Source organism: Nicotiana tabacum, chromosome 1 (assembly GCF_000715075.1).
Source record: "Nicotiana tabacum cultivar K326 chromosome 1, ASM71507v2, whole genome shotgun sequence".
Classification (NCBI taxonomy): Eukaryota; Viridiplantae; Streptophyta; class Magnoliopsida; order Solanales; family Solanaceae; genus Nicotiana; species Nicotiana tabacum.
Window position 1 is genome coordinate 12,208,363 of NC_134080.1, and position 22,388 is coordinate 12,230,750.

Consider the following 22,388-nt stretch of genomic DNA (forward strand, 5'->3'; position numbering starts at 1 on the left):
AGTATTTGAAAATAACAATAGTCCTATTAATTACAAATTATACAAGTATATAAAAATATTTTATTTTCTTGTCTTTTTTACATTTTCCCTTTTATGTTTATCAAACATGTCAATAGAAAATAGATAAATTATTAGTGATGAAGTATAGTTGAAGGGTTCGATAAGGAAACTGAGCCGATTAAATTAATATAGTACTTTTATCAAAGCGAAATGACTAGATTAGAGTTAATTTGCAAATATTATGGTCGATAACAACTTGGGAACAAATTTATCTATTAAATTGATATTATATTGACAAATTTTAATATGAAATTATTAAAAAACTCTATAAAATGCTCAGACTTTTAATATGAATCTCGTATTTATTTTTTATTGAGTTTTTACTTTATCAGGTCAAAATATAATATTAAATAATTTATTTTTTCATTGATAAATCTGTATTTGATTAAACACATAAAAAATTTCAGTACTTTCCTTTTACTCCATATAGCTGTGACGTGATAAGGGAAAAAACATTGATCAATAATTAATAAACTTTTGTGTTAATGAGAAGTATTAGGAGTAGATTATATAAAAATGTAAAATTATGTATGAAGTACGTAGTAATTTTATGTACTAGAAAACATATCGGACACGTGTTTCTCCACTTCACATATAGTCCAGTTGCCTAACATAACCTTTCTATTTACTCTTTCAGCCTTTGTTGACCCAACCCTTAAAAGTGTTCAGTTTCAGCTGAAATCGTGAGTAGATTCCGGCGATATGACCGTCGGAGATTCGCCGGCGGATTGGCCTCCTCCTGGATGGACTGAGGATGTCAAAATAACTAGCGGAAGAAAAACCAAGGTTAAATAATTGAAAGTTTTTTTTAGCTAATTTATAATGAATTAGGATATTGCTGCTGTTATTCTGTGTTTTATTCTTTGAGATTCGTTCAAATCCAAATGGATTTGCGGTAATTTTGCTCAATTTCCCCTTTATTTGTTCTGGTTCGATTTTTTAAAAGTGCGTAATCAGTCAATTTTGTAGTTTAACTCCAGATGGGTCTATGGTAATTTTTTATGGGGTTATTCAAATAACTTTATTATTGTTGATTTATGGGCTTGATCAACTTGGTAAACCAGTTGCATGTAGAATCTTGAATTACCCATTTTATCGAAAATGGTTTTATTGAATCCCATTTGCTGAAGAATTATACTGTAGTAAAAACTATTTTTTTTGTGTGTGTGTGCGCGCAGAGGCGGAGCCAAGATTTAGACCTTATGAGTTCGGGTTTGTAATCCTTTTAAGTTACTCTATTCTAAATTAATAAGTTGTACATATTCAAAAGATTTCTTAAGACAAATATATACATGGTTGGAACAAAAGCTATTGGGTTCGGCCGAACCCGCATCCCGCACTTTGCCTCCACCCCTGTGTGTGTATATAAAGCTATTGAATCCCCTTTATATGGGGAAAATTCTTGTAAAGCAGCAAAGGGGGTTCAAATTACGTTAGGTCACATGTCCAAATTGGATTGAATGCGTGAAATTTCCTTGTGTAAAATCCTGGCTCCACTACTGACATCATCGTTAAATGACCAGAGTCTAAATCAATTTCTTCCCATCTATCCAAGCCTTGGTGGATAGAATTTGCTGGTACCTGTTGCTGGTAGGAGGTGACAGGTATCCTGTGGAATTAGTCGAGGTGTGTGCAAGCTGGCCCGGACACCACGGTTATCAAAAAGAAAAAAAAAATCAATTTTCCCCTTTCTAGCTTTTTATGCATACCAACTACTAGTTGGTATTATGGCCAATAATGTCTTTTGTTTTAGTGACTTTTATGACAGAGTAGAGGCGTAGAGATAAGTGCGAGAGTTAGAGAACCTATAGCTTAACAGAATCCCTAATTTGCCTTAAAGCACAAATATTCAGTATTGGAATGTAACAAACTCGAATAGAGTGGAATGGTTTAGAGGAGTCATATATTCGACCCCAAGTGATATGGGATGGATGCATAGTTGATTGTGATTTAAGTGGCCATTATCCATATATTATAACTTACCAGTCTTTGAATTATTTGGAAATTATCGCACCAAGGGTGTGGCCTAGTGGGCAATGAAGTGTGAGAAAAACCATGAGGTCTCAGGTTCAAATCTGTTGACTCAATTTATAAGAATGATGGATCTGGCATAAGGTTATTTCCTTTAGGAATTGAAACTTTCCTCAGTCTTTGAACTCTTCTCGATGTGCTTCATATTCTCTTTGGAGTATCTCATGTAATTGTGTTCCCTTCTTGTCTTGGCTAATCTGGATATGTGCAGTGATGTTGCAACATTAGAATCTGCACTTTAAAAGATTGTTACATATGGAATAGCCGAATAGCAAATCAACTGCCATTAAATGATGTCATGTAAGAGATCTCATAATCTTTCTGCGTATACGGCTTGCATCACATGTTGTTGTCGTCATTTCTCTTTTCAGTACTACACACATGTGGAAACTGGGAAAAAGTTCTATTCCAAGAAGGAAGTCACTCGGTATATGAACACAAAAGATACTTGCCATGATGTAGCGCAAGTACTGAATCAAGATAAGAGTAGCACCGAGAACAATGTTAGTCAAATGAATCATCAAGATAAGAGCTTCTCTGAGAACAATGTTAGTCAAATGAATTATCAAGATAGGAGCTGCTCCGAGAACAATGTTAGTCAGGTAAGTTTTGAAGGTAAAGTAACAACGACATTCTACTTTTTTGTACGTGGTTTATCTTCTGAGATCTGTGACTTGTTATTGTCAGATTGTTGAGGAAACAAAGAAATCTCCTGAGTGGTTACCTGCAGGTTGGATAGTTGAGTTGAAGACTCGTAAGTCTGGCTCCAATGCTGGTTTGGCTTACAAGGTATGGAAATGGAAATCTACCAACCTCATACTTGTGGCTATGATTTGTTATAATACGTGTCTTTTATATTTCTTTTAGTGTGAACTTTCTGAAAGATTCGCAGTGTGTCAATTTCTGTGATGTATCAGCATGTCTTTTTGCAAGATTTCTCACTTAAGTAAACAGATAACATTGCTCATGCGAATTCCATGTACATGGCACTCCGTGGCATACAAATGGTCATGCTGCTTTTGGTTCTGCTGTTAGTTTATCTGAGTCCCAAAATGCCAATAATATTTGTTCACTGAGGTATTGATGAGAATGCAGATTCCAGGCAATATCTACTTCTGTTTAATACTAGTTATATAGGGTTTATAATATAGGGAAAAGTCCAAATTTACCCCTCTACTATATGAAATATTTTTATTTTACTCTCAGTTATACTTTGAGGCCATCTATACCCCTACTGAGACATTTTGCCCTTGATTTTTAACGGCACTCCAGCGTGGACGGGGTGAATTCCACATGTCGAAAAAGGTCCAAATTTACCCCTCTACCTTTTACTGGGTTGAAGTTATCCCTCGTTATACTTCGGATTGGAGCTCCATTAGGGTCAAGAGCAAATATGAGGATTTCCTAACAGTGGGGGTATGAATGGCCTCAAATTATAATGGAGGGTAAAATGCCCTGTGAGCTTTATAAAAATTGCTATTTTACAACATTGTTTATAATGCGTTTTAGCAAAATCAAATTTGGTTCTATTATCAACACCTTGATTAGTTTAATCATCGGGCTAACTCTTGAAGCAGTGATCTGCTGCATCTAGGCGAGGTTTGATAATTAGTGGAATATTTAGAAATTTTCAGTAAGAAGCCTCATGATTTAATTTAAATATACAAATTTTGAGTTCTTGTTTTCATAGGAACTTCAACCAAGTATTCCTAGAAACTTCCTTAGGGGCTTAGCTTGTTATAGTCTCTTTTTCTTTTTAACAGTTCCGTTGCTGCAATACTATGCAGCAGAATGTGGTAGTCCGAGTTTGCAACTTCTCAGAAAGAACCATGGCCTTTAGAGCAGCAATGATGCTATTTTGCAGATAACATGCTCCAATCACACCCTCATCTTTAGTTTACATTCATATTGTTTTTGGCTGTTCTTCCAGGTTTACATTGATCCATCAACTGGAAACAAATTCTATTCAAGGCCGGAAGTATCTAAATATCTCAAAACTATGAAGCAGAACGACATCACAGGAGAAGAACAGATAGTACACTCTCTCCCTTTTGACTTTCTCACCATGACATTCTGTTTTTAGTTTTTATACCTTTTTTCTAACTGATTCATGCATTTACAACTATTGGACTTGAAGATATCCTCTTTGCTCAAGATGCCAAATATCATTCTTCTTAAGTCAAAATTATGTTTATGAACCTGATCTTTAAAATGTTTTAAGAAACTAGTTCAGCTTTGATTATTAGGAGAAGTCATACAATGCCACATAATAAAGCTGGTACAGCGAAAACAAATATAAAGAAAAAGTACTTTGGATGAGATTTGATCTCCTTCTTGGTATCTCTGTCTGCATAACTCTAATAATGAGTACTCTGTTTCTACGCTATATAAGTAAAAAGAACGTTTCGTGTATTTATTCGGCAGTGGCCCCCTAAACGAAAAGGTACTCTGGAGAGTTGCACCATACATTTGTAACTAGTTTGAAATGAAAAAAATCTGTCTTTGGGCAGCCTGACACATATTTTGGACATTCCTTTTAGGAAAGAGTAGGTAAAAGTTTGATGGAGGGAGCAACTTGCAGAAAAGAAGTTGATAGTAGCTTTTGTAGCCTTGAGTTATTACAACATCTTCATGTGTAATTATGTTTTTGTTTCAGCATGGAACTGGTGAAGTATCCTCTTCAAATCAAAAAGCATCTGAGAATTCCAAAGATATCGGGGGCCTGAGTCGCATATCCAAAAGGCAGAAATCTGACGGCAATCGGCCCTCGGTAAAAACTATTTGTTCTGTAATATACTCATGACACCGCTAAAGATTCGGTTGTTAGCTGTGTAATTTAGTATGTTACCTATTTCTCTAGTAACATATAAGTGGCAGTTGAAAGCAATTCATTGGGTGTTGCATTTAGGTAGTGCAACTTATTCTCGTCAAATTATGTTTTTGTCTCAGCATGACATCAAGGAGGGGTCATTTTCCAAGCGGAAACCATCTCAGGATTCTGAAGAAGTTGGGGAACCGAGTTGCATATCCAAAACACATAAATCTGGCATTAACAGGCCCTCTACAAAGACTTCTGCTTCTGTAATATACTCAACATACTTCTGAAAATATTTGAGATTTTAATTCAGTATGGATTTACTGATTCTCGAGTACTATCTAGGTTGCTGTTGAAAGCAATTCAATGGGTGTAGCCTTGAGATATTGCAAGTATTCTCATGTAATTACGTTTTTGTTTCAGCATGGTGCTGGAGAGGACTCCTCTTTAAATGAGAAAGCATCTCTAAATTCCAAAGAAAACGGGGTACAGAGTCCCTCATCCAAAAGGCAGAAACCTGGCAGTGACAGTCCCTCTGCAATGACTGTTTGTTCTGTAATACCTCAGATCTTCTGATATATATGATTTATAGCTGAGCTATTATTCACCATAGGTTACTTTTGTTGTAAATATCTAGGTTGCAGTTGATTGCAATTCAGTGGATGAATTACCCCCAGGCTGGAAAAAAGAAGTCATAATTCGACAAACTGATCGTGGGATAAGAAAAGACCCGGTATTTCTCTTTATTCCTCAGCCCCTCTCTCTCTCTCTCTATATATATATATACACACATGGATATATATATGTTTGTGTGTATATATACACATATACACATACATATATATACTCACATACCCATAATCTATTCAAGGGGGACATTCTATTTTGCACCATTATGCAGTATTTTAGCATACATGAGAAAGGTGCTATGGGAGCAGGGTTTGGTGGGCTCCTTGTGTGATAGATATGAAATGCTGCAACAGTAGATATATATTCAAAGTTGAGAATTTTATATTGACTTGGTCATTGCAGGTTTACACGGATCCAGTGCATGGGTATAAATTTCGCTCCAAAAAGGAAGTTTTCCGCTATCTACAAACCGGAGACACTAGTAAGTGTGCTAGAAGACATTCTAAAAGGAATGTAGCTTCAACTATGAAGGATAATTCTGTAAGTCTACGCCTTTCTCGATTCCCCTCCCCCCTACCTGTCGCTAGTTGCCACTGTTATCAGGCTACTTGTTTGATAACTCCTTTTTTAATTTTAGTGCTCCTCAGCTTGCGTACAGAACCTTGTTGGTCATATTTTTATGTAGTTGCCTCCAGCGAGATGCACCAGTCTCAGCCCTTTAGTAGGAAACATATTACATCCTGTAAGAGTAGTGGTGTAGTTGGTGCTTCTGTAACACGTTGTTCGTGTATTGGAGGTACTGAAGAAGCTATTCTAAAACAGGCTCATTGAATTAGTGAAATTTAAGTCACATTAGAAGTAGTATCCAAGTTTAAAGAGAATAACTCCACATCTTACTATGCAAGTTTGAAGACAATCTTACATGTAATTTAGCTTTCTACAAAAAAGAATCTTACATGTAATTTGGCTAATGACTATTTGATCAGGGGCAGAAGGATTGCTCAATACCTTACGCTTCTAGGAGGAATCTTGTCTATTATTGCATATCAAATATAGTCATTCAAGTGTAAAATCAAAGTTAAATGGCTTTTCACCATATTAACATTTCTCAGCATGGGTATATTCTCTCTTTCTGTGTAACTGATTGATCTTGAAATACCTCCACCTTGTTCTTAATTAGCCTTATTTGGTGTCAGTACTGTAATCAGCTTTAATCTTTTATACACATGAAGTTTGCAAGCTCAATTTGCTTATTATCAAGACTAGTGGATGTTGATTTATCCTGAATGGGAGGATCACTGATGGTTGGATACTTATATTTCATTTGATAGCACACGACAGATGATGCCAGTTTGAAGAAATCAGAGTGCTTTGTGACAGGAAGACAACTTTTTGCCACTGAGGAGGCGAAAGGTGATGATCTGTAGTTGGAAATATTGCCCCATTGTGATATGCTACCATTAAAAAAGAAAAAGATTGCCCCATTGTCCCAGTCTGAGAGGACATACATTATTTATTCAATATCTGGTCATCCATACTAGTCATTTCAACACCCTTCATTTTACTTTTCTTCATTAATATGTTGACCTGCTTTCCCCTAGCTGTTGGTAATTATTTCTCAATTGTGAAACTGGAATTTCTGATGTAGGGGAAAATAGTTTTGTTACTTGCTCACCTGCACAGCAAGTTGAGAGTTCCAAGAAACTTCCTGACTGCAGTGTGTCTGATCCTAACATCATCATCACATCCATTTTAGCTGAGATAAATGAGAACCATTCCTTTGAAGATGTAAATGAAGATGCTGAAATAGGAACTGTAAGTGTTGGTGTTGAAACGCTATCAGCGGTTTCCACTCAGTCAGATCTCCTCCCAGAGCAGCAGCTACCAGAAAATGAGCAGGAAAAGCATAATTATAAAGCAGGGACGCAGCAATCTGGAAAATCCAGAAATCCAAAGTCACTTAAACCTGGTCGTCGGGTCTCCAAAAGACTTGCAGGTCGAGAACCAGAAGCAGCGACCGACTTGGATCTAGGTGAACATGCTCTTCCAGCTGTAGTTGAGAAATCTGCCTCCCTGAATGTCTGTGGTCAAGAATTGCTCCAGCACTCCGATCCTACACCGGAAACTGGTAACTCTGATCAGGCTTCTTTGAGTGGAGAAGCTTCAGTGGATGAATTACCCCCCGGCTGGAAAAAAGAAATCAAAGTTACAAAAAAGGCTCGTGGGATAAGAAAAGACCCGGTACTCTCTTTCTTTCTCTCTCTCTTTCTCTCTCTTTTTACTTGCATGCACATTATCCTGTTCACTCAGGGTCTATTTTGTACCATTATGCCATAATGGGTTATGCATGAGAAAAGCTGTGCTGCATTAGCAGTAGGGGCTGCTTATGCGAGGGGTGCTGCATAAGTAGATTTATATTCGAAGTTTTTTAGTGCGGATTTTAAGTTGACTTGATTATTGCAGTTGTACACTGATCCAGTGCATGGATATGTATTCCGCTCCAAGAAGGATGTTTTGCGCTATCTGCAGACTGGGGACATTAGTAAATGTGCTATAAAACCTTTCAAAAGGGATCTAGATGCAACAATGAAGGAGAGTTCTGTAAGTCATTTACATTTCTGCACCTCCCTCCAGTTCCCCTGTCACCTCTGTTATTGCTACTTGTTGGATAAGCTCCATTTTCCACATTACTGCTAAAACTTGTTGGTCATATTAGTATGATGGTGCCTCCAGTGCTATGCGGCAGTTTCAACCCTCTACTAGTAAAATATATTAGATCCAGTAAAGAACTGTGGTGAAGTTGGTGCTTTCTGTATTTTGTTTCAGGAAGAACCTCTTCTAAAATAGGTATGCTTTGTTCTGAGACAGAGTGGCTGAACTAGGGAATATAAAAGGAACACAGATTAAATCCGTGAAAGCAGTAACTTGAGTCAACTACAACTTGTCAAGAGTGGACAGCCTAGTTGTAAAGCCTGTCCACCTCCAAGCAGGTTGGGTTTGAGTCATGAAGGGCGGAAAGTGGGGAAGGGTAACTGTTGGATCCGGAGTAGGGGATTTGGGCGGTGGAGTCTCTCTCTCTCTCAAGATGCAGATGTTTCCCAAGTTTAAAGAGAATAATTCCAGATCATACTATTTGAATATAAATATGTGGAGACAGTAGCTTATGATACTATACCAACTATGCTCAAGAGGGTTAGAAGGAATGACTCAGTACCTTCTGTTTCCACAGTTTGAACCATGAGCTGATGAGCATTATGAACAACCTTTTCTTCTAAGTTCTTTAAATAGGAAAACCATGATAAACTCTAGCTAATGCGATAGAAGGTTAAAAGAAATGACTCCATACCTGATGGTTCCCGGATCTGAATCACCATCCTGGGCGTTACCGTTGTCCTTTTTCTTGTAAGTTCTTTAAATGAGGGGGAAAATCTTTATATCTAGTATTTTACATATCGAATTTAACTGTTCAAGTTGAATGTCTTTTCATTGTATTAACATTTCACTGCATGTCTTAACTCTTTATATAATAGAATAACCTTGATTTTTTTCTAATGAAGTGGTTTCATTGATGGCATCAAGAAGATGCAAAGAGTACAAAAGATAGTTATTACAAAAGAGAGTTTGTTGGCCTCCATTACATGAAGTTCTATGCTTAGGATAGGAGCTAACAAAGTCCAAAAGTTTGTCAGGGGTATTTACAGGAGGTAGATTGCACCGACTAAATAAAGATAAAAGACATCTAGTGCTTAAGGGAGTGAATTGGAGTTGATATTCCATCAAAATATCTGCGGTTCCTTCTGTCTAAAAACACCAAAAAATTCTTGCAGGGATCACTTTCCTTTTCCTGATGGATTTACCAACTTTTCAAGAGCTCCAATATTCATAAGCATACTTAATATTCTCTTGCATGACCCTGAAGTTTCCGTACCTTGTTTTAATTTTTAACTAGCCCTTATTTTATTGTCATGGGCTGTAAGCACGAATCCCCTATGTATTTCACTGTTTGTGATGAGATTCAGTTTTGGCAAGCTCAATTATGTGATCTCAGGACTAATGGATGTTAATTTACTTTGAATGCGAGAATTTTCTGACGGTTGAAAATTTTCTTTTTGGTAGCCCGCAGCACATAACACCAGTTCGAAGAAATTAGGGTGCGCTATGACTGAAAGGCAACCTTTTGCAGCTGAGGAAGCCAGAGGTGATACTTCTTAGTTAATATTCCCTTGCACCCCAACTTTTAGAGGAGATATGTGATTAATTAAGTATCAGGCATCACTAGCAGTCATTTCAATTCTTTCATTCTACTCTTTTCCCTTGGTATATGTTGTATAAACTCTTTAAATATCGGTAATTATTTCTCAATTCTGAAACTGGGATTGCTGATGTAGGTGAAAAACGTGCTGTTACTTATTCACCTGCAGTACAAGCTGAGAGTTCCAAGAAACAGCGTGAAAACAGTGCCTCCAATGCAAACACCAGTATTACATCAGCGGCTGATATAAACACAAAGCATTCATGTGAAAATGTTATTGAGAATGCTGAAATGAGTCTGGACACGGAGCCAGAAATAAGAGACTCAAATGCAGACACAAAAGTCATAACTGCTGAAAGTGTGGTTGCTGAAAGGCTATCAGCTGTTTCAACTCCTCTGTCAGATCTACTCCCAGGGCAGCAATTACCAGAAAATGAGCAGGAAAAACATATTAATAAAGAAACACCTAAGCAGTCGAGAAGATCCAGAAATAAGAAGTCAATTACACCTGGTCGTCGGATCTCAAAAAGACTTGTCGGCCACAGCCCCGAACCAGTGGCTAATTTGGATCTAGGTGAACGTGCTTTTCGAGCTGTGGTTAAGAAATCTGCCTCTTTGGGCATTCCCCTGAATGACTGTTGTCAGGAACTTGCCCAGAACGAAGATCTTACAGTAGGAACTGGCAATTCTGATCAGGCTTCTCTGAGCAGAGAAGCTTCAGCGGATGAATTACCACCAGGCTTAGAAAAAGAAATACTTGCCCAGAACAAAGATCCGACAGTAGGAATTGGCAATTCTGATCAGGCTTCTCTGAGCAGAGAAGCTTCAGTCGATGAATTACCCCCAGGCTTAGAAAAGGAAACACTTGCCCCGAACAAAGATCCGACAGTAGGAACTGGCAATTCTGATCAGGCTTCTCTGAGCACAGGAGCTTCAGCGGAGGAATTACCACCAACCCGGGAAAAGGAAATACTTGCCCCGACCAAAGATCCTACAGTAGGAACAGGCAATTCTGAGCAGGCTTTGAGCAGAGAAGCTTCAGCAGATCAATTACCACCAGGCTGGGACAAGGGAATACTTTCCCCGAACAAAGATTCTACTGCAGGAACTGGCAATTCTGATCAGGCTTCTCTGAGCAGAGAAGCTTCAGCGGAGGAATTACGACCAGCCTGGGAAAAGGAAATACTTGCCCCAAACAAAGATCCTACTGTAGGAACTGGCTATTCTGTTCAGGCTTCTCTGAGCAAAGAAGCTTCAGCGGATGAATTACCACCAGGCTGGGGAAAGGAAATACTTATCCAGAACAAAGATCTGAGCGGAGAAGCTTCAGCGGATGAATTACCACCAGGCTTTACCTGGAATAAAGGTCCGATATTAGGAACTGGCAATTCCGATCAGGCTTCTCTGACCAGAGAACCTTCAGCAGATGACTTACCACCAGGCTTTACCTGGAATAAAGGTCCAAGAGTAGGAACTAACAATTCTGATCAGGCTTCTCTGAGCAGAGAAGCTTCAGCGGATGAATTACCACCAGGCTTTACCTGGAATAATGGTCCGACAGTAAGAACTGGCAATTCTGATCAGGCTTCTCTGATCAGAGAAGCTTCAGCGGATGAATTACCACCAGGATTTACCTGGAATAAAGGTCCGACAGGAAGAACTGGCAATTCTGATCAGGCTTCTCTGAGCCGAGAGGCTTCAGCGGATGAATTACCACCAGGCTTTACCCGGAATAAAGGTCCGACAGGAAGAACTGGCAATTCTGATCAGGCTTCTCTGAGCAGAGAGGCTTCAGCGGATGAATTACCACCAGGCTTTACCTGGAACAACTGTCCGACAGTTGAAACTGGCAATTCTGATCAGGCTTTTCTGAGCAGAGAAGCTTCAGCGGATGAATTACCCCCAGGCTGGGAAAAGGAAATACTTGCCCAGAAGAAAGATCCTACTGTAGGAACTGGCAATTCTTATCAGTCTTTTCTGAGAAGAGAAGCTTCAGTCGATGAATTACCACCAGGCTGGAAAAAAGAAATCAGAATTAGGCAAAACGCACGTGGGATAAGAAAGGACCCGGTATTTATCTTTCTTCCGCAGCATTTCTGTCTCCCCCTCCCCTCCCTTCCCGCGCGCGCTTCTCTCTCCCTCTCTTTCTCATGCACATCATCCTATTCAAGCAGAGAATGTTTTACACCATTCTGCAGAAATGGGATATGCATGAGAAAGGGTGCTTCTGGAGAAGGGTTATGTCACTGTTTATGTGGCAGGCATGGAATGCTGCATTAGTATTTGTAGTTAGTATCTTACGGTAACTTGGTCATTGCAGTTTTACACGGATCCAGTTCATGGATATGTATTTCGCTCCAAAAAGGATGTTATGCGCTATCTGCAAACTGGAGACATCAGTAGGTGTGCAATGAGACCTACCAAAAGAGATCCGGATTCAGAAATGAAGGGTAATTCTGTAAGTGCACCTTTCTGGATCCCCCACCTCGGGTTTCCTGTCAACTCTATTCTTGCTACTTGTTTGATAAAGCCTGTTCTCCATGTTACTGCTATTCAGCTTGCATATAAATCTTGTTGATCGTATTTGTATGAACCCTTTACTAGGAAGATATATTCGATCCTGTAAGAACAGTGATGAAACTTTGTTTTCTGTATTGGAGGTGCTCTACACCTATTGTTAAACAGACATGCTTCTTCTGAGACTGAGTGGCTGCTTTAGAGAACACTCACAGGGAAGATAAATTTGAAAGCAATGACCTTATCCAAGTTCAAAGAGAATAAATCCACATCATACTATTTGAATTGGAATATGTGGAGACAATAGCTTATGTGAAACTATAGCTAAATATGATGTCATAGAAGGTTAAAAGGAATGACTCAGTGCCTTAAGAGTTACCAGATCTGGACCACCATCCTGAGTATTATCCCTATCCTCATAAGTTCTTTAAATGAGGGAAGTCTTTATAAATTATAGCTGAAAACGTTTTTCTCAGGGCAAAAAAAACTATGGCTGAAAACAGTGCTATAGAAAGTTAAGAGGAAAGACTCAATACCTTGTGATTTCCAGATTTCAACCGCCATTTCATGCATTATATAAGCTTTTGTTTTCTTTGTGAGTTCTTAAACGAGGAGGATAATCTTTATGTCCAGCGTCTTGCATGTACAAATAATCATGCATGTGGAAACTTTAAGTGGAATGCCCTTTCATTGGATTGACATTAAGCAGCATGTCTTTAATGGGCGACAGCAATCACAAATCCTTTATGCATAGTTCGTGACAAGATTGGAGTTCGGCAACTTCAATTTTTCAGTTCTCAATACAAGTGTATGTTGATTTTCCTTGAAAGGGAGAAATTTCTGACGGTTGATGCTTCTTTCTTTTGATAGCCCTCAACACGTGGTGCCAGTTCAAAGAAATTAGGGTGCTCTTTGTCTGGAAGACAGCCTTTTTCTATTGAGGAATTAAAAGGTGATGCTTTTTTATTGGCAATTTTGCTCAATTTTTCCAATTTACTCTTGTCATTTATATTTGTTCTGTTGTATTCTCTAATCGTTGAGAGTTATTTCTGAATTCTGAAACTGGAGTTGCTGATGTAGGTGGAGAGTGTTTTGTTACTTATTCACTGGCACTACAAGCTGAGAGTTCCAATGAACATCCTGAAAGCAGCGTGTTCAACAACACCATTAGTTCATCTACTGTAGCTGATACAACAGAAAAGCATTCATGCGGAAATGTAAATGTAGATGCTGAAATAAGACTAGACATGGAACGAGAATTAAGAGACTCAATTGGAGACACAAAAGCTGTAGCTGCTGAAAGTGTTGATGTTAAAAGGTCATTAGCTGTTTCCCCTCAGATGGACTTCTTCCCAGAGCTGCAATTACCAGAAAATAAGAAGAAAAAACATAGTAATAAAAAATTGCCAGCGCAGTCGAGAAAAATTAGAAATGAGGAGTCATTTACACCGGTTCGCCGGGTTTCAAAGAGACTCTCAGGCCACTACTCAGAAGTGGTGCCTGATTTAAATGTAGGTGAATGTGGTCCTGGATCTGTCTCTTCAGGCCATCCCCTGACTGTCTCTGGTCGGGAATTGTCCCAGCAAGCTGATCTGGCCACTTTGGATCAGGCCTTTCTAAGAAAAATAGCTTTATCACAAGATGATCCGTTGGAAATTGTGAAGTGTCCTTCAGAGGGCCAAGCTTTTAAAGAGCAGAAAGCTGCGAAGGAATTAACAAGTGAGAAACAAGATGATAGAAGAATATTGCGAGATCCTCAGCCAGCTGAAATATCATATGAAATCGGAAAGGTTCACTTGGAGCACCAGGTGGTTAAAGAAAGGCCTACAGCACAAGACAGTCAGAAGAGATTATTGAACAATTCTTGGCCAGCTCAATTAGCATGGGGAAATAGGGTACTCCCTGTGGAGAACCAATATGTTTCAGAAAGGTGTTCTGTAGAGCAGGTAAGTGAGAAACACGATTATGAGAACATGCAATTGCGAGATTCACAACTAGGTGAATCATCACAGAGAAGTAGAGAGCTTAATGTGGAAAATCAGCCTGTTAGAGAAAAGCAAACAGGAGAGCTAGTAACTGAGAATCAAGATGAGCAGAGCAGAAGGTTGCAAGCACAACTAGCTTCTTACCCATTTGGGGATTATTGGTCAGACCCATGCTTGGAATTTGCATTCAAGACCCTTACTGGTGCAATACCAGTAGAAGATACCCTCGCCTTTCAAGGATCTTCCCAGCAAGAATTCAATACTTCTTACACTCAGGCTGATGATGGGTGCTTTGAACTGCCATTATTCAACACTTCCAGCTTTTACATGAATGATGTTCCTAGCCATTGCACTCCATCAGAGGAGCGCGTTCCGCTGGAGCAACCTCCAATAACTCAAACCTTTTTGCCCACTGGAAGTAATAGCATGCCAGGTTGCAGTAGTGTTGTTTCTCAAAGTCCAGGTTTGGACACCCAGGCTAAGGATTATCAATCTAAAGTTAAATAATAGTTAGTTACAAAAAGACCAATATATTGGCGAATCCTTTTGTTTATAGGGAAACGCCAATTATTGGCAACCTTTTCCTTCTGTAATTTATTTCTTGCGAGAAGATAAAATAGGTGAATATCAATGTAACGTCAAATCGCAGAAGTTGGATCAAGTAATAACATGGAACTGCTCTTGTTTGTGTGAATGCATTTTTGTGCAGCTATTACCCTCTAGCTGTTTTAAACTTTTTTTGATGCAGTTTCTTGACTTAGGGGGGCTGTCTATAATTGGTTGATGCTTCATCAACAGGTAATGCTTCATCAAATGTATGTGGGATGAGATGGATATATTAGATTTGTTCGATCCAGGTGGTCGAAATGTAGATGCAACTTTTTGAATATTTAGATCTCATGATCAGTAGTACTTTAGACAATCTTTTTCCCACTTCAAAAGGCATAATAGACAAAAGTTTGCTTAATGTTTTCTGTATAAGGTACGATCTCTAAGCTTTGGTAGCACGTAATTTTGTCGGTGTTCTCTCTCTCTCTCTCAATGGATTGCTAAGGGATTACAGCTTGTGGTGACATAAACCGGAAGTGGATCTCTTGGTTACCCGATTCATCTAAGTGTTCCTCTTCAGACGGGAAATTATCTATGAAACTTGAAACAAGGCATATGTCGTCCATACTGCAAACCCGATGTCAGTCATTATTACAACAAAAAATTGGGAAGTGTTCTAGGCAAGTGGAACACACTGAATGATTTCTTCACTAGAATTTCAGAATCTTATACCGCATGGTTTTGGAACTTGACAATTTGGAAGCTATGGTAAAATCATATTACATAATAATCCTTATATAACAACTCATGAAATAATAAATCGAAAATCATGGCAAAGAGCACCAAGCAAAAATTTGCCTCTTCTCTCTACAAACCACAAAAAAAGGGAAAGAAAACCCCAACATGTTCATTTAAGTATATATATTGGAACACAACGTCTGGAATCAAATTGGTAATCTGAAGAACAACATCAAATTGATCGATGGACTTATGCTTCACTATAAGAAGACTCTTTCCATCCGCCATAGCTTTCTTCTTGTTCTTCTTCACGCTCATCCTGCAACATAGAAAAAGATACGATGCACTTAGCACGCTCATTATACTTGCATGTCTGGATGTGCTAATTTTTAGAGTTCTTTATCTAGGGTCAACAACAACAACAACAACCCAATATGATCCCACAAGTGCGGTCTAGGGAGGGTAGTGTGTACGCAGACCTTACCCCTACCCTAGGGTATAGAGGCTGTTTCCAATAGACCCTTGACATCCTTCCCTCCAAGAACTCCCTACCTTGCTCTTGGGGGACTCGAACTCACAACCTCTTAGTTGGAAGTGAAGGGTGCTTACTTCAACTTGCTTGAGATTGAGGCATAATAGTAGTTGTTATTCGGTGCTGCCAAATGTCACGGATCCCCCCCCCCTCCCCCCTCTCTCACACTCACACAGGCACACATATACACATCTTTTTTCCTTTAGCAGTATCTAACAAGCTCAGAAATTTAAGCGGGACAAAAGATACACAGTCAGACCTCTCTATAACAACCATTTACTATAAAAGCCAAATTTTTCTCGGAACCGATTTTTATATTATGTTATAATATATGTCATCTGTAAAAGCACTTTACTATAGAAACCAAAAAAATATTGGAACAAACAAGCTGTTATAGAGAGATTTGACTGTATCCAATGTGAAGCATATGAATTAATAAAAGTGGGAAGAAAGTAACATGCCTGAGGAGTAAAAGTGAGACCAACTTTAATTTCTCCGCAATATTCTTCATTTTTAACTACATTATATGCAGTTGTTGGGATGCTCCCTTCTGAACAAACTGGCTCAATAGGTATCCTGCATATATCATACACATGGAAATAGTTCAAAAACAAATACCAACCATTCAACTTCTGTAACAAAACCAATAATCTCTGAAATTTTTAGGTCACGCTCGTGTAAAATAATCACTCGAAAGTAACATATGCAGATCTCCAACATATTAGCAGTGGGTGCAAGTACAACCATACTCTAAGTTGCTCCGACACGGCATTTTAGGTGCTGCACCCGTGTCGACACGATACTAGTATGGGTGTAGGTATGAGATTCGTACTGCATCTGGTCAAACAATTTTAGGTACTTTGACCACGACGGATGGAAAAATTTGAAACGAGTACAATTTGATCCCCAAATCAGAACCAAAACTAGGGCAAATTTGAAGAAAATAACATACTTTATCTAGGAAATCACTCCTTTACTTATCTACAACTTGAGAATAAAAATAATTCACATTCTACAAGCTATATGCGTATGTATTCAACAAAATTTTCTCATAATTTAGTGATATTTTTATTTTATTGAATTGTTTTTGCCGGATCCCCGTACCTGTATCCATACTAGAATCCACATCCCCGAATTTTAGAATTTACGTCTTGAAGGATCCGACCACTAGATCCGCACCTGTATCCGTACTAGAATCCGTCCCCGAATATTAGAATTTACATCTTAAAGAATCCGACCTCTAGATCCACACCCGTGTCCGAGCAACTTAGACCATACTATCAAACTCAGACTATGTTTATACATACAAAAAATATGTATAAATCTTAGATTCACCTCTAATAATACTTACTTGGCTTCTCCTACAAAGTCGTCTTCACCTACAGAATCACTGTCCATTATCTTCAAGAACAGTTCTTCAACACCCTCAGAAATAGAGAAAATAAAGTTTTCATTCCATTCAGGTTCACATCCTTTCCCTATGGAAAACCAACATCAAGATCATCAAAAATTTTATTAATCAAATTTAATTTTTTTCTTAATCAATGTGAAACTAATAATACTAAAACACTTAACCAAAACGATTATGACATTATACCTGATGCAACACTGCTCTTTTTCTCCTGAGATCGACAAGTTAGGATCACATATGGATCCATATTATCTGTATCACCAGAAGTAATACATTTAAACAAGCAAAATATATGAGAAATTAAAAAAAAGGAAATAGGCGAATATGATCTGAGTAAATATTCTCTTTTTAAGAAACGATCGTGCATTTTTAATTCCGAATTTTTTTTTTTTACTTTTTTCCGAAATCAGCGTTTGTTCATAAAATTTTTAATTTTCACTTGAATATGCATTTTGGAATTTTTCGAAAATTTGAAAAACTCAAAAAAACTGTTTTTCAAAATTCACTCAGATCACCCACAAAACTTCAAAAACAACCCAAAATTTTATTCATGTCCAAACACAACTCTAATTTTCAAATACCATTTTCATTTGAAATTCTTTTTCACCTTTTTTTTAAATTTTACAATTCTTATGTCCAAACACCCACTTAGTTTATCACTTTATCAACATAGATCCCCAAATTGAAGTCAAATGACCAAGATGAATGTTGAATTTATTATTCCTTTGAGTCCATTTTATTTGACATTATTTGACTAGGCATAAGCTAAATTTAAATTTACTAGTTTACTGTAGAATAAAAATATTAAAATACTAAAGAAAAACTTAATTTGAACAAGAAATCATCAAATCAAATATTATAACGAAACTATTAAACTGATTTGATTTTTTAACTTGACTAGTTCACTAATCATCAGCAAGATTAAGATCCAAAATACAAATTCAAGGTCTTTTCTACATCCATTGAAATAATTCTCCTGGATCATAAGATCAGTTATGGTATGGTGAATTTAAACTTTTTAAAGGCTTGAATTTTCTATTATTTATTTTATATATTAATTTTCCACCAAATTCTAAGGAGAAAACAGAAATCCACATCCAATTCAACTGATCAGACCAAAAAACCGCAAAAAAATTAAAATAAATAAATAAATTGACGAATCAAATAATATTGCAGATCACTTACTGAGAAAATCAGTATTATCAAGGCCTTTAGCTCCAACGAGAAGTACTTCAAGTATTCCTCGCGACATTTTCAATGGAAAATATCACAGATCCCGAGGTAAAAAAAAGAAGCAGATTCTAAATACAGAAAAGTTTAGGACAAAGAGATTCTACTTTGAGAGGAAAAGCCGGTGTTTTATACGAGCGAAAAGGATACCGGTTTAGGTGGGGTTAGACCGGGCTGATTATAGCTTGAACCGGCCGGGTGAGCTCCTTGATTGGTGGTGACCGGTCGGCTGGAGTAGGGATCTGGTGTGATAAGTATATTATGTGAGTTGTGGATCTAGCATATGGAAAATCACATGGTGTCTCTTTATTTTAATTTCTTTTATTATTTAGGTCATATATATATTGACGATTTAATAAATTTGTAAAACCAGCTGACTTAAAAGGTAATTACAAATAAATATTAATTAGTAATTTGATAACAATTGTAAATAATAATAGGTTAAATTACCACACAAAAAATACTTTAGACTTAATTTTTTTTAAAAAAAACTACCAGCTATGTTCATTTATTAAGTAACTTATTATAAAAATTGGTTAGTTCATAAAATATTACTAATATTAGCCAAGTGTTACCTATATTAGTTAATTAATTATTTGTAGCAAAAAAAGGTCAATGTTTTTGCTTTCTTTTGAATGAATGCTATTAGAGATTGGTACATCTTGAGATGATTTGGCGGAGTTTTAAGGTGGTTTGAATAGTAAATCCGAAGTCGAAGATGAACATAAAAAAAATAATATGTGTATCACATATGTATCAAATGTGTATCACATGTATATCTGTGTGTGAGATACACGTGTGATAAATGTGTCGCAGAAGAATTTTTTGAACTCAAATTTAACTACGAATTTTGATACCAAATCAGTCCAAATCACCTCCAATCTTCCTCAAAATTTGTATACTGACTCATCTATATATTTTCAATGAATTTCAACCATACCCATTGAAAAAGATCCTTTTTGCTACTTTTGGAATCTTGTATATATATATTTTTTAATTTTATCACCTTATTTGCTACCTCATCCATGAAATTTTACGTCCATCTTGCATCTAATATTGCTAATCACGCTTAAAAATATGGAAGAAAATCTTTACGGGTGATTTTTGAAGAGAAAGAATCTTATATATTTGGGTTTTTAATTTTTATGTGTTTGACTAATTTTTGTAAGATTGATTAATGGCTAGAGTTGGGTAAGTTAGGACTATTTATATAAGATTCCCTCTTTTCAATTCTTAAGAAATCCGCTTCTAATCTTCTCTTTAATTTCTTCTCCATTTTATACGATTGGTCAAGTCTAGTTTAAGTCCATTTTAACTAGCCTTTAAAACATGTTTATTAATTAATGTAAAAGAGGAAATTTGTGGGGTGGGGGGTGGGGGGGTGGGGGTTGAGAGTGAAACAAAGCACATGTTAATTTGGTCAGCTATGGAGAATAGGTAAAAATTGCACGGGCGCCCTATTTGGTCGCCCCCATTTAATCTATATCCATCTTTTTAAAAACTTTTAACTTGTACCCACTTTTTAAACAACTTCAGCCCCTTTCTCCTCCTCAAAGTTTTATCTTTTCTTTTTCCAGAAGTAAGCTTCATCCCTATCTGCTTCTTCTTATTTTTCCGGTGAGTCCTATAAATTTTCACGCCAACCTATACATTTGAAACAACCAATTTGCTTTCTTCTCAGCTCTTGCTCAACACACAAATTTGTTTTGCTGAAAAGATAGCACAAAATTGGGGTCAAGTAATTGCTCTTCTTTCTTCTCAGCTCTTGCTCGACACACAAAGATGGCCCCGAAATTAAATTCTTAAAGGAGTTCAAATTTTGGGAATTAAAAATATTTTGGGTTATTGGTATCGTGAATACAAATAAATGAGTCAATGTGTTTCTACGTCTGCATGTCACCATAACAGAAGTGTAATTTCATCATCAAGGCATGCAAAAGATCATCACCATAACATTGTTGCTGTATCATTTAAGAGCAAAAAAACAGCCACAACTGCAAGGATTATTGATAGAAAGAAGATGGTGTGACAAATGAAATTATAAACAAACAAAAACTCCCCAGTTACAAAGACAAAAACTTCAGCTCTAGAGCTGAAGTTTCCCAGTTAGAACACAAAAACTTCAGCTCTAGAGCTGAAGTTTCCCAGTTACAACACAAAACTTTCAGTTACAACACAAAAACTTTCAGTTACAACACAAAAACTTTAGCGCTAGAGCTGAAGTTTCCCAGTTACAACACAAAAACTTCAGCTCTAGAGCTGAAGTTCGCCAGTTATAAAACAAAAACTTCAGCTCTAGAGCTGAACTTCAGGCCCGGCTACTAGAATGCTGAAGTTTTGCGTGATTGCCTTTGCTACTTCAGCCCCGTGTGTTGAAGTTATGCGAAAAAGCGGGTACGCTTGTAATTTTTTTTACAAAGTGGGCACAAGTTAAAATATGACACAAAAAACGGGTATAGATGCAAAAGTCCCGGAGAATAGCGTGTCAAGAGAAATAAGCAAACTCACACGCAATTAGTGGCGTTTATTTTCTTGGCTTACCTAATACCAAGAGAAGTGAAGGGTAAAGTGCACACCTAACCGCAAGATAAAAAAAGTAATATTGTTAATAAACTAATAAATGCATGATATTTATTTGCATATAAACTCTTATTATGTAAATCCTGGTTAATTAATATATATTTTCATCTAATAAAATCACTTAATTATGATAAGTTGACATGATTTAATGTAAATACCCGAATAAATATTTACCCGTAATTATACATGTCTATTATTGAAGAAGTGGTGCAATAAGATACAGCTTTCGGTAGCTCGAATTAGGTGAAGATTGTATTTCAAGCTAGCTAGTGATTGGTACTGCTTTGAGTCGACTCCATTGCCTTAAAAGAGGAACAATATGATCGGATTGAGACTGAGGAAATGTTAATCCAATCAATAGATTGATGTAATGCCATAAAGTTGACTAATTTTATCGTGTGCCCAACTTACAAAAGATGTATATAGGTGTGGCCGTCTCGTTTAGGGGTACTGAAGTGCATCAGCGAACACTTTTAAGTCCGCACTTTAAAATATATTTAAAAATTAATCAATTCACCTAAATTTTAGGACTAAGTATTCTAAATTTGAAAATTCATGATTTAGTGTCATAATTTTTTGAGCGGTTGTCCTGAATTTCTAAACTACTAATTTAAATTCAGGACATAAGATTCGAACTTCCGGACACAATTTTCGAACTTTAGGACATGATGTCCTGAAGTTTAAACTTTGAGGTTACTCTAGGATGCCGTGTCCTGAAATTTGAGTGAAATTGGCTAATTTTTGAATACAGATATATTTTAAACAACATGCTTAAAAGTAACTAGTTGATGTCATTTTCACTTTTCCAGGTGACTATTATAGGCCCCAATATAGGCATTGTTGAATATGGGCTACAACTCAATGATTTGTGTAAAAATGGCATGTGGTAGCCACTAAGTAAGGTGATGTTTATTTTTTATCCACTAATTCTAATGCTGAGCAAAAATAGCCACTACTCTATTAAAATTGATTTGAAAAGACAATTTTACCCTTTCTTCAATTCTTATATTCCCAAACCCTTGTTTTATTCGTTCAGAGGGAAAATTTGATAGCGATTT

At 37.1% G+C, this 22,388-nt stretch overlaps 2 protein-coding genes across 3 annotated transcripts; one reads left to right on the top strand and one right to left on the bottom strand.

Moving 5' to 3' along the window:
* The first annotated feature begins 645 nt into the window (after positions 1-645).
* Positions 646-15,257, top strand: LOC107789161 (uncharacterized). Of its 2 annotated transcripts, none has more exons than XM_075237714.1 (17): positions 646-846; positions 2,463-2,693; positions 2,779-2,880; positions 4,022-4,126; positions 4,748-4,861; positions 5,041-5,172; positions 5,330-5,461; positions 5,544-5,639; positions 5,939-6,076; positions 6,868-6,949; positions 7,185-7,777; positions 8,000-8,137; positions 9,653-9,734; positions 9,925-11,858; positions 12,109-12,246; positions 13,176-13,257; positions 13,386-15,257. In XM_075237714.1, exons 1-17 carry the CDS (start codon positions 763-765, stop codon positions 14,795-14,797), a joined length of 5,595 nt encoding a protein of 1,864 aa, XP_075093815.1. In that variant the 5' UTR covers positions 646-762; the 3' UTR covers positions 14,798-15,257. The 2 variants fall into 2 exon arrangements, with proteins under 2 accessions (XP_075093815.1, XP_075093842.1); XM_075237741.1 differs by having other exon boundaries at positions 676-846; positions 5,330-5,452.
* A 321-nt stretch (positions 15,258-15,578) lies between these two features.
* Positions 15,579-18,863, bottom strand: LOC107789163 (elicitor-responsive protein 3). Its single transcript, XM_016610941.2, has 5 exons — positions 18,706-18,863; positions 17,707-17,772; positions 17,461-17,587; positions 16,571-16,685; positions 15,579-15,896 (listed from the first exon to the last, which is right to left on the bottom strand). Exons 1-5 carry the CDS (start codon positions 18,770-18,772, stop codon positions 15,828-15,830), a joined length of 444 nt encoding a protein of 147 aa, XP_016466427.1. The 5' UTR covers positions 18,773-18,863; the 3' UTR covers positions 15,579-15,827.
* Between the last annotated feature and the right edge of the window lie 3,525 nt (positions 18,864-22,388).